Source organism: Choloepus didactylus, chromosome 1 (genome assembly GCF_015220235.1).
Source record: "Choloepus didactylus isolate mChoDid1 chromosome 1, mChoDid1.pri, whole genome shotgun sequence".
Classification (NCBI taxonomy): domain Eukaryota; kingdom Metazoa; phylum Chordata; class Mammalia; order Pilosa; family Megalonychidae; genus Choloepus; species Choloepus didactylus.
Window position 1 is genome coordinate 169,137,257 of NC_051307.1, and position 13,781 is coordinate 169,151,037.

The 13,781-nt window shown below is 31.0% G+C and overlaps 1 protein-coding gene across 4 annotated transcripts in view; it reads right to left on the reverse strand.

Moving 5' to 3' along the window:
• The window catches only part of TBC1D5 (TBC1 domain family member 5), a 739,731-nt gene that overhangs the window by 336,788 nt on the left and 389,162 nt on the right, over positions 1 to 13,781 (reverse strand). For all 4 annotated transcript variants that reach the window (XM_037845606.1, XM_037845577.1, XM_037845586.1 and 1 more), the window contains one exon: positions 10,955 to 11,024. In XM_037845606.1, the coding sequence (XP_037701534.1) occupies positions 10,955 to 11,024 (70 nt within the window). The remainder of the gene's footprint in view (positions 1 to 10,954; positions 11,025 to 13,781) is intronic.

Below are 13,781 nucleotides of genomic sequence, written 5' to 3' on the forward strand. Positions count from 1 at the left end.
ACTTTGATTCTTTTGATAACTGGGATGAGCATAATATTTAAATTTCTAGTAAACGACAAAGAAATTTGCCACATTGTCATTAATGTAAACAATACTGTAAGAGAAATGCTCACAAAATTGAGAACAAATTATTTTAAAGTAATGTTGAAATAGGCATTTATATAGCGAAATCTGATGTGATAATTAAAAGTCAATCCCATCTCTGAAAGCATGTTTTCTAAGGCTGTTTGACATATAGGGTATCACACATATAGAAATGTATGTATGCTTGAGATGAATAGTTTCTCTTTAAAAGATTAAAATGGATTATTTTAATTGAGTTCATCATTCACTAAATTACCTCTAGATCAGGACTATCCAATAGAAATTTCTGAAATGATGGAAATGTTTTATATCTAATTGTTCAATATAGTGCCTACTGAGCTGTTGAAATATAGCTAGGGTAGCTGAAGAACGACATTTATAATTTTATTTAATTGTACTTAATTTAAACATAAATTTAAGTGCCTCATGTAGCTAGTGCCTCCTACATTGGACAGCAAAGCTCAAAACTGTTTATAAGAATGTTAAACAATCTCATTCATACATATATTCAATTTCCACAGTAACTACTATAAAGGTTCAAAGAACATATACATAATACATACTCACATATAGTATACTTGGGGAAAGAAGTTAAAAGTTAAACAATATATGTGGCTAAATAAAACAAGGTAATTTCATGAGCAATACTGTAATTCTAATAAGAACTATCAGTGATAGTCGTAATAGATTCTCTTTTTTTCTTGTTACTGTCTCATTACTTCTCCCAGTCTGTCTTTCTGTCTCTACCCTGCAACCCTGGACACCTCCGACTTCTCATATACACACAAGTAAACTTTAGGAAAGCAAACTCCTAGAAATGACAGTGTTGTTTCTATTATTTACCAAAAATGGTTAATGCTGGAAAGAATTAGACCCAAATTAGGACCATGAGTCTATTATAACCAAACTCAGCAACAGACTGGCTCAAATATCCAGGAACTGATAATTTAAAATGAAGATAAATGTGATAAAATAAGCTGGAAGGTCAATTATGTACTTCAAGTTTCTTTGAAATAATGTGTCTGGGAAAACAATTTCACATGGGTCTCTAAAAAGGTAAGGCAACTTGAGGGCTACTAAAAGATCACTCATTTATAATAAAAAATTAAAAACCCACTAATTTTCAAAACCACATCTGAACACAGTAACACATCATTTACCCAGCATGATGCCAATGCATACCATATCAGTGATTTGTTTTTTCTCGACACAGAAATGTTAAGTGTGCCAAAACATTCCCAAGACTTGAAAGGAATTTTTGTCCAGATGTGGCATACATTTGGAGACTGCATGGCTATTTGCCCCTAGATTAAAGAACTCCAAACTGCTTTGGTTTTGGAGTTTTCTGTTTGCTTTTAATGATAATTTCTCTCATGCCCACCATTTTTAGGGTATCAGCTTTCTGATTCATATAATGATTACACATTAGCTTTTAGAAATCTCAACTCTTTACCCCTCTGTCATTTGCTCAGTTTAATTTGTCATTTTGCAAATAAAGACAACAAACTAGCCTTTAAGCATCCATACATTTTAGCCTATTTTAACATCATAAATTATCATAATTTTTTTAATTTTAAAAATAGGGTAAGAAATAAGACAGTGGGAATAGAGTAAGGACTGGAAGGGCTCATGTATGATTACATGTACTTAAATGAATAGACTTTTCAGTCATTCTAATATTTCTCTATTTCTAGGTTTCTGATTACATTCTATCTGGTTGAGACTATGGGAAATTTAGATAAGTGATGTGTTAATGTATATCGAAAGAAAAAGGAAAAAAAATCTATTTTCGTAATACTGAGCAGTGGGACAAGAGAGAGAGAGGGTTTCCCAACCACAATAAATCACATGATATAAAATGAAGGAATCAGGAGTAAGGAAACCTAATTAAGAGTCCCCACTCTGTTAATAATTGCTCCATATCACAATGGAAGATTAATCATTTTCCTATTACTTCCCTGCCCAAATTAAATTATGTTCCATGAAAAGTACTGTGTTAGGCAGAAGTATTCTCCATTGCTAAAATTTTATCATTTCAAAGTTCATCTACTTCAACAGAACCCTAATCTAATCCTGACTTTATAAAAGGCCTTTTGTTATTTTGTGTTTGCTATTCTGTTATTCATATGCCCAGTAATTCACAGATTCCCCAAACTGATGAAACAAAAAAAATAATTATATAACCTCAGATATCTTTAGATGATCCAAAGAGATGCTTCTATAAAGCTATTAGAAGGAATTCTATTTATAAAATTGAAAATTAGCACCAAAAGAAAATTCTCATTTTTCTACAGAACCTTATAAAACAGGATTAGGAATGGCATCTAGAGATGTAGAGGCAGGAATATGAGGTTCCTTCTCTTGTCTATCAGCAGCCCAGGTGCCAATGGGAGAAACAGGGATGGGACCAGTGCTAAAAAATGCCTAACAGACCAATTTGTCTTCATTTATTTATCTTACTGACTTCCACTCACTCCCAAATCTCTAATGTGGAAAAATGGTTCACATTCAACCTATACAATCAGAATAAAGGGAGAGAAGTATGCCCCGGGTGTGGCTCAGTGGTAAGGGGATGGGGGCAACAAACAAAAATATTAACCAAGAAATTATAAATTTTTTCTTGTGGACTGAACAAAATACAGATAATGAGAAATCTGTGCCCAGTTATCACCAATTATTGTAGAACTATCTTGTTCAAGGGTACTATAAGATCTAGAAGCATATTATAAGATTGGAAGGGAGTTAAGAAATGGTGTTCTCTCTCTGTTTTGTTTTGTTTCTGTTTTGTTTGTTTTTGTTTTGTCTTGTTTTTGTTTTGTTTGTTTTGTTTTGTTTTTTGTTTTTGTTTTGTCTGTTTTGTTTTGTTTCTCTCTCTGTTTTGCTTCAAATGGGGTGATATTTGGGCATATCATCTGAATTGTCTGAGCCCTGCTTTTGTAAGCTTTCCATGCAGCTTGGAATAGTCTTTGAAACTCTTTGAGAATGTCAGCTAGAGTAAATTACTTCATATCCATCTCAGAACACTGCATCAGTAACCATGGAATGAAAAACTATGTCCATATATTCAAATGATAGTAGATTGTCTTTTAAATTCCAAATATTCTATTGTCAGGTTATTTTTTATTCAATGGCTGCTTTTGATTTTTCTCATGTTTCTCAATTGTATCATTAACTACATAACACTTTCGTGTGATTGTGTCCATTTGATGATTCAGTTTAATTTTTTGACCATTGATTCAAATATAGCAAACATCTCTGATACATCGAACTCAAAAACCTTAATACAGTCAAAATAGAAACCTATGCACAGTAATACTGCCCCCACAATGAAACTTATATATAATGTTGTGTGGTCACATTAGCTGTCTTTATAGATAAAGGCATAATTTTGCCACTGACAAACATAAGTCCAATCAAATCTACCCATTTTAAAACCAAAACAAGCCAAAAAGATAAAGAATGCATTGCTAAAGAGCAGAAAATGAAGATTGTATTTTTTCATCTTTCTGAAAACTCCTACTCCTCTAGAATGTCTAGCAAATCACAGACCATCATTCCCCACCTTAATTTTAATCATCCCCTTTGGTTATCACCTAGTTTTTGATAAATGCCTCCACTATGACACCAGTCTTCATCTTAATTACTTACTTCTATGTTTGTCTCCCCTGCTAGATCTTTAGTGCCCCAATGGCAGGGATTGTGTTTTATTCTTCTTTGGGTCTTGGAGGTTTAGCACATTAGCATGCCTGTAGTAAGTACACAATAAACATTTGCAAAATGACTGAAAATAGGTTACCTCTCTGGTACCAAAACAAACAAACAAACAAAAAAGATATGAAGCTCTGGATAAATATCAAGTGAAAAGGTAAGATTACTAACCACTGCCACTTTCCCCCAGAAGACAAGGCAATCTGATATAGAAGACAGACAAATACTGAACGTCAATTTCTGTTAAAATTTATTTCGAAAATTCCTTCCCTAAAACTATATCTTTGAAATTTACAAATTTTCTAGGAGATCAAAAATCAAATATTAAACATTACATAGAACTAACTATATGACTATAAAGACCAATAAATAAATTAATTAATTAATAAGCAGGCTATTTATAAACTTTTAAAAAAGATTTATAACTTTCCATTTTTAAATACTAATTCTCTGTATTATTTTCTCAAATGATAGCTCCAATAACACACTTCAACCTTACTGACCAAATATATAATTGACTTTGTATATTCCATCAACACACCTAAAAATGGGCAACATATTAATATACATTACAAATGGTGAACCACGGGCCTTGCCCACAGAGCATTTCAACTGGGAACACCAGGAGAAAACAGAAGTGTATCAAGGAGAAGGGACTCTCAGTGTTGATTGACTCAAAGCAACTTATCCTCATATTTCAAATGTATGCCTGATTTTCAAAGATAACAGCCCCTGGACGATGTATATAAACAAAACCTGATTTTTTTTTTTTCTCCCAAAAGCTTGGCATAGATAATTAAAAGGGCCTGAAAGGGCTTCTGAAGAAAAGGAACCCAATAGTAACATGCACACTCAAGCCAGTTTGGGTTAGGTAAATTTAAGGAGATCAATGTAAACAAATCAGCTATTTTTTTTTTTTAAATGGAAGATAACATTTTCAGAGCTTTAAGTGATTGATACTTAGTTCACACATATTGCACATTACAGAGGAGACCACTTCCACTAGTTAAAAAATAATGAATTCACTTCAAGAAGTAATAACATCATTCAAATGTGATTTTTTTTCTTTCTCCTCTAAAAGTGTCTCCATTATGGAGGTAATAATGAAAGGTAATCTGACTTTGGGTTTCTGGAAAATGTATAAGTAACACATTTGGGGCTCTCAGAAATTATCATTTAACTGTAAAGGTTGTGCTGCTTCTTGAACAAATATGGAAACAAGAAATAAATTTGATAATGAGACAGTGAGGCTAAATATAAGTACAGATTATATAAAAATTTCTCCTATATAGGCTATAGATAACTGCAGATAAATTTGATTCTTACATACTTATTTATTACCCCTTCAACACTATATAGAATTTTAAAAATACTTTTCTGAAGTAAAGGTAACTTTAACTAAAAAGTTGATTAAAACTTTAAGGAAATTTTAGAAAATAAAGAGAAAAAGGAAATGTTAGGAAACTAACATTTGTTACCTATAAAATGTGTTAAGGAACAGGGCCGCTATTCTACACATTTTTGAGAGGTATGCTTCTTACAACCCTATGTCAGTTTTACAGATGAAGTAACTAGGCATCAAAGACATTGATTAACTTGCCTAAGGTCACACAACTAGTAAGTCATAGAACTAAAATGTAAACCCTAATCTGACATCTCTATGCTTTTTCTAAATAGTTGCCCTAAATCATGTATTTGTTTTAATGAAGTTATAGAGTTGTCACATAATTATATAGATTTGAGACAAAATACAGGCAATGCAACAAAGTGAGAACAGCACTGCTCTAGTAATCCTCATTCTAGGCCCTTCTTCCCCTTCTACTAAGCTCTGAAGCCCTGGAGAAATAATTAAAATGGCAAGGCCTTAGGAATTTCAGATAACTGGGAAGTGAGGAGCTGACGTGGGGCATTCAGGTTGTATTACATACAAAAGGGAAAAAAAAGGATTATATCAAGAATAATTTAAATGATGGAATACTTTACAAATTCTCTCAAATTATTGACTACATATAAAGGAGGACATATAAATATCTTTGTGATAAAGCTTGAAGTCTAAATTTTAAAATTTACTCAATGATTTAAAAGAATTCAGATCAATGTATTTTTACTTATCAGGAAAAGACAACTTTTAGATTAAGAAAGCTAAGACAATTATTATTATTTTAACTTTTTGCCTTTGATTTGGTCAGCTACAGAACAGCCCATGTTGGGAATGTGGGGCAACTGTGGAAGCTTGATCAATATTAAGAATTTAGAACTACACTAATTTAGACAAAAGTGATTTTTAACCTCATTCGCTAAAAGGAGAAAAGAGAATATATAAAGGGAAAAATTCCCCATTGTTTCTTCCACAAAAGTTCTTTTGAAATAAAAAGCATAATACATATTCAGAGGAAAAAAAAATAAGAAGCCCGAAGCATGAATATATCTTTCTTAAAAAAATAAATAATTGCAGTATTCAAGGTCTTTATAAATTTTTTAAGTCTCAGGTCACCCACAATGTGAGATGTAGGATTTATTAACTCAAAAGACACATGAAAGTATTTTGTAATCCTTTTTGCATCCAAGTAACTTTTGTTTTTTAATTCAACACCAAGGTTCTTAACTAAATTATCACAATCTTTCCTCAGTTTATTGGCTATGACTTGTAATTGGATGACCATTGGTTGTTATTTTGAACACTGTCTCTTGGAATCAACACTGCATTTATAAAGTATTATTTGAAAATCATCCAATTGCCAAAATCCAGAAGGTAGTACATTTTTCTTAACAGCAAAGCTTGGGAAAACATATTCATAAATGATGCCAGGTGAAATTAAATTATAAAAATAATTAGAATGGACTAGATGATTTGCTATTATAAATGCAGAATCTAGAAAATCAAAATTAAATATAATGTACACATGCATTTTTTAAATTATCTACAATGACTTATATTCTATCCTATGTGGTTTATACAATGCCAAAATGATGTTTGAAAATTAAGCAATGTTTTCAGTTTCCCAGATAATGCCAAATACCTGGTTTGAGTTTTCTCCCACTAAACTATGACACCAAGCTGACCACCCATTTTTGGTTACATAATTACAACCTAAATCTTACCAATAAATGAGGCAAAAATGAAGTTGTTTTCTATATTGGGAATTATGACATTATACTTAAAAAATCTTATAAAATGTAGCTGCTTGAAGCATTACACTGACTCAAAAACCATACAGACTTCCTATGAACTTTTGTAGAAAGTTATAATTTGATCAACAAAGATTCAGAAACAGGGTAAAAAAAGGAAAGTTCACCTTCATTTTATTTCATAGGGCACTGTTATACCATCTAATAAGATAATTAAAAACATGCAAGCAGCTGGTACTACAGCTAAACAGATTAATGTAATAGTCTGTAGTCACATGTGCTGGCAAGGGCTCGACTCTTTAGTGGAGAGAAGGTCAGCTGCCCTTGGGAAGAGGAGGAGGGGGATAGGGAGAGAATATTCGTTCTACCATGTGGCCTGTGTTACAGTCACTAAGTTAAACATCTACTACAAAATGCTATTAGGAAATTACTTCTCTTATTTCATACCCAGCATGGGTCTCTCAGTTTTAATGGTTAAGCAAGAAATATAGAAAACTGATATAATTTGACAGAAGCATTATCATTGGTGTTCAAAATCATATATTTCATAAAACCAATAAAGTTTCCTCGATACTTAAAAATTTTCCATTTTAACACATCATCTGCAAATTAGTTGGAAGATATACAATCAAATTTTAATCCAAACTTCTAAAATAAGATCTGGTCTATTACCCGGCATCATACATCAATCATACTGGTACCTCAGAAGTTAAATGCAGTTGTTCTCTATCTGAAACAATGAAGCCAAGCCACAAAAGACACAAACCCAAAGTAAAACCTCCTAGCCAATAAAAACAAATCTATGAGCATCAGGCACATAAAACTGTAGTTAGGATCCATTAATTTTAAATTTCAAACTATATTTGTCAAATTTCCAGAAATTCATGAATGAAACTAAAATATCTTCCTTTTATATTCACTAGGTGCACAAATTTGTTATACATAGACAACCTAGGATATTATATTAGACACTGAGAATTTCAAACCTCAGGTTGCTCTTAGCTCTCCTTCTGCTAATAGACAAAGTTAGTTTCCTATAAGAAACATTTTTTCCTCTTTGTTTTGGAATCTCTGTATGAGAGCACTGTAAAAAAATTCTATAATACCAAAAGGCTGATGATGACAGTGACTGGACAATTAAAGCAGCTAACATTTATTTGGCATTTACCATGTGACATTATCCCATTAATTCCTTATAACAACTGTACTTCAAAGATGAAAAACTGAGGCTGAGAGCTGTCCAAAGTCTCCAAAGTATGTAGAGCCAGGACTTGAACCAAAGCACTGTGTTGATGTATTATTCAAAATTAAGAGAGAGACAGAGAGACACTATGTCCTCTTGGAAGTGACAATCTAAGCCAAGACCACAATAATATAAACAAATAATGGAAAGGCTACAGATTTGGGTGACCTATTCAAGACTGCATTCACAAATTAACAAAACCTCAGCATATGCTACAAAAAGATATATGTGTTGGAGGGTTAAGTGAAGATGGAGGCAACAAAGTTGCCGATTTACATTAAGTGAGCATAAAAGAATTAATAACAATACCATAGCTTTGCAATTAGATTTTTTCAAAAGGCTTTTATTTTATACATTTCATCTCAGTCTTCAAAACAGAAACCATCTTTAAAACAGAAATTTAGGCTAAACTTCATCCTGGACACAGGAAAATACAGCCTGAATGTTGATGCTACGTTTATGAAGTGAGTTGTTTGTGAAAAAGGTTAAGGGTTTTGGAGGCGATTTAAATAATAGAAAGGATAGAACTGTTAGGCTAAAAGATGTTTGAGGGTTGAAATATTTACATTTTTCTAATAACCTATTTCAAGTTAGTTTAAAAGAGGTACGATGGCAACAGAAAAATAATTTTCATTTTCAATAGTAAATTTTACTGACAATTCTGTTGCAATTTCATGTAATTTTGCAACAATTCCTAGGTTCTGTCAGTTAACCTTAATATGAATATATAATCCAAAGCTGTGCTTCTATGAATTCTGCATTTAACCCAAGTGTCAAATTCACAAGTCAGCTCATTAGATTGTAAAAGCTATTGCCTACTGAGTAGAAAAATATTCATTTCACACCTTAAATACAACAATACTATTTAATAACAGTGTTGGCCTGCCAACTATTAACAGCTCGCTTTTATATACCATACTACCTGAGCTTTTATCTTTCCTTTTTAATTACAACAATAAATTAATATCCTAACAGTACAACAGTGACAGGCACTGATTAAAAATATATTAGTTAACAACATTGTTATTTATTGTGCAAAGTTGCATTAGAAGTTCATTTTCAAAATACAATTATCACTCAATAATATTAACATACTACAATCTTCAAATTTACTCAAGCACAAAATAAACTACAAGATGATACTGTGCCTTTGCATAAATACATTTCTCTAAAAACTTCATATTATGTCCATTATTTGCTATAATTAGCTAAACTACAAATGTAATTGTAAAATATAATGTCAACAAAATTTACATACATAGGAAGGGATTTTCATCTTTGAAATACATCTTTATTTTCCTTTTGTCTTATTTTTTACTGTATATATACCTAATAATAATATTACCATCACAGATTTCACATATATTATCAGATTAACATTCCTCAGTTACATGCCAAATCATGAATATTTAACTATCCTTTTTATTCACTTTTTTTTATACCACCAGCTGTGACATGTTCAGATAGGAGATTCTACCAATTATTTAATATGTCAAATTCCAAGTTTTATATATCACTTCTGGACTAAAATAAGGGTTCAAAAAATTCCAACATTTATAAGATAAGACAGGTGCAGTGAAATCTAATGACAACACATCAGCTTTTCTGCTTTGATAATATCTTTCTAGAGCAACTGGGAAATAAGCCTTATGCAGTATTTGCGATCTGTGAACAACTGGTTATTTAAATATATAAAATGAAGATGATGAGTGTTTCAATTACCATCCAATTTCTGGAATTCCTGAACAAACTGTAAAATCTTTCTCACCACAATCTTATTAAGTGCCCACTGTATACAAGGTCCTACTCGTGATGTCAAAAATCTGGGCTAAGAAGAAGCAAATGACACAGTTCCAATTAGGGATATAGAATATATACACATAAAATATAAAGCATTAGGCATAAATTCCATAGTTACTATATAAAAGAAGGAGATACAGCTTGATATTCAAGTGGAGTACAGTGGTTTTTGCACAAATTCATACAAGCATGAGAATGAACTAACCATAAAGGTGATGTACTCCAAATTAAAGTATTTCTTTAAGAATCTGCAATGCCATCTATAATGCCAAATGTATCATCCTTGAATCTTTTTTCCTAAAAGAAAACAACCAATTCTTACACTTTTGTTCAGTTTATGAATTTTCAAATATTACTGGAAGAAATACTTTAATCTTTCTTCTCCCTAGGTTTCCCTGTTATGAAAGTATACAATCCATAAACATTTGCTCAAGCAAAATTCAAGTTATAATGAGAATATTAACAAAACACCAGCTAGATATATGTTTTCTTAACTAGTGTATCCTTTTTAAAAAATCCCTAATTGAGATATAATTGCCCTGTTAGCTGAAGACCACAAAAGGGATATTAACAAACAACACTTATTCAACCATGAATTGTATTTTAAGCTCTCTCAGGCTCTCATGAGCAGTACACTTTGTTTTAGCATGGAACTTAAAGGGAAGCCTTTAGTACTGCAACAGATATATTGTTGGAAAAACAAAAATGGATTATAATGAAACATAAAATTACATATACATTAATTCCAATTGCCTGACTATTGGATAACAACTGTTATCTACAATAAGTCCATTTCTTCAAGAACTTAGGACATTACATTTTCTGTTACTCATACCATAATATTCTTTATTTTCAAATTTTTAAAGCACATTTGTCATATTTTTAAAGCAAAGATACAAGATCCTTACTATTCTAAGATTAGAGTCTTGTAAGATCATGTATCTTTTAAGTTGTCTTGTAAGATTATTTATCTGTGGATTCATCACCTACCTATAGGAATTAAAAGTCCCATCAGAGTCTACAGTAGAACTTGTTCTTCTTCCATTTTTATTTGAATCTCCTGGAAAAAAAATTAAAATACTGAAATAATGAATATTATGAAACAATATTTCATTTGAAAAGCTACTATGTTACAGCTGTATGCAGTATATTGGTCAAAAAGTATACAGCCCCCTTTCTCAACCTCCTCCAAATTATCTTTTGATTATCAGAGTCTCTTACTCAAAAAATGCATTCTGATGCCGAAATATTAACCAGGACTACCATACCTAAATTGGATAGTAGTATTACCAAAGTAATTGCTAATGGGAACAAGTGAATTTTAGTACAGGCATTTTCTTCTTATGACTCACGACAAAACCAAAATTTATAAACTATTTAATCATACACTAATATTTATATACATAGGCAATTTTCTGTTAGTGACCAAATCACCCATCCTGACCACTGGTGCAGACAAAAGAAAACAGACAGAGAGCAGACCTGGAAAGTTTTCTGGTTCCCAGTTTTCCATTCTCTAGCAATTTAGTAAACAGAGAGGTAAAACAGAAAGCATACTTGGGAGGTCGTGATCAAGAATGTATGAATGTATTTTAATGAGTTTTTAATATTGTTTCCAAAACTTTATGTTTTAACTGTGGTCATATGCTTTGTAGTTTTAAAAAAAAAAAAAATATCCTGTATTAATATCAAGTTTTTGGAAAACAGCATTTCATTCCAAAAACTGGAATATTCATAAAATCAAATTTAGAACAAATACATAACTATCAGTTTAAAGACTATAGAATAAAAATAAATTTGCTAAAGAAGTAAAAAAAAAGTTTACCAATGCCCTAATGTAAAATATTTAGTTTTATTAATAAAGTTTAATTTGAATGGTTTAATTTTAGAAACCACATACTTCAAAGTTTAGTTTTTATGAAATCATAATTTATTTCTATTAAACATAAATACACAATTTATTCTTAGAAGCAAATTAAAAAGAGGATCTGATTATATTTTATACTACTAATTCCTATAATGTAACTTTCAAACATCATGTTATATTCATTTTTATGATATTTAAAGCTTAATAATTTAATGATTTATCCAATTTTAATTTATACTTTTAATCCACTTTGAACAATCTAAGATGCCACTGGAGATTATCACAGTGGTCTCCTTTAAGTCAAATAGTAATTATAGAGCTTTCACTTTAAAGATGAGATTATTTTTAATTATTGAGTATAGTACTTAAGATACCATACTTATATAATTATGCTACTCATTAAATGGTTATTGAAAGCTGAAATGTAATTTTAATGACAGCTACCTATTTTTCTTTGCACATTTTATAGTTGACAGATTAGTCAAGAATGTTGGTTCTCTTCAAAATCTTTGCAGCTGTGCCAAAGCACTTAGGAGGATGGGAAATGTACCTAACTAACAGAACTTTTAACCCTCATCTTTTTTTCAAAATACACTTTTTAAAACAAAATCCTAAAATGCATAAAAAAGATTACAGCACTAGAAAATAGTGACAAAGTTTTACAGACAAAAACAATACAAATATGCCTCAATGATTAAGATCAATCTAGCTGGGTATAGATGGTTAATTCTTTGAAAACATTGATAAAGTAAGATCATTCATAAAACACTCTTCACTTTCTTAAAAAAAAACTATTAATGGTAATATGATTAATAATTTAAAAAGATTTAAGGAAGATTATTCTATGCTTTGCTAAACCAAAATTTTCTAACCTGTTCCTTAACAGCTTGCAGAAATTTCCTGTGAAACATTCCATAACCAACAAGGACCATACATTTTTAAAACATGAGCCTTATTTATCTTTAAAACTAAATATTGCAATTATTTAAATACAGAAAATCTCACCAATAGAATATTTCTTTCATTATGCTGATATTTCTCAGCTCAAACATAAAATCTTTCAAATAATTAAGAGACTTTCGGTTTTTTAAACCACCTAAGTATTGTAATCATAAAATATTATCAAGGTTTTTTTTCAGTTTATAACTGTTTGCACATTAATATATCACATTAAATGCAACCTGCATGGTGCAAAGGATGGTAATAAGCAAAAAAAGCAGTTTTCCTTTCTCAAAAACACACCAAATAAGGAAATACAATTGTTTCACCAACAATATTAGAGAAAAGGTTTCAGAGTTTGCTATATGGGGAAAAGGTAATAAAGTTTTGAAGCAGGAAAAACTGCTTTGTTCCTTCAATCCCCTCGTTGAAATTAATTATAGCAAATGTTTATGAAAACATCTGTTCCTTACAGTTATAAATTCTTAATTTTAGAATGGGCGATTCCAGACTTATTTTCGAAGGAAACATAGTCTGACAATGTCAAGGTTTACAAAAGAATAGACAATTTGCAATTCTGGAAAATTGTATATATGGTATGCTACATCCTGTAGAGATTTTCACTTGTGCGAAGCATTTGAAGGGGTTTAAAATTGGCTAACTAAGAAGAAACAAAAAGAAACAGAGAGGCACATCTTTTATTTAAGCTCTCATACAACAGAAATATATCTATAACACAAGAAAGTACTAACAAAAAATTGCAACAAATGTAACTTTACTATTCAATCTATTTGGGTGGTAAGTTAGTAATAAACTATTCATTTTCTCATGCATTCTAATAAGTCTAATCACAATACAATCATGGGAACATATGTGTAGTGTTAACCAAATAACAACAGAGGGTGCAAGAGAGTTTAACATGATACTTTAGATGCTGTTCTGATTACTGAAGTAAGTTGTCAGATAGCCATAACTGTAACAAGGATGTACAAGCTCTTTCTAGACTCCATC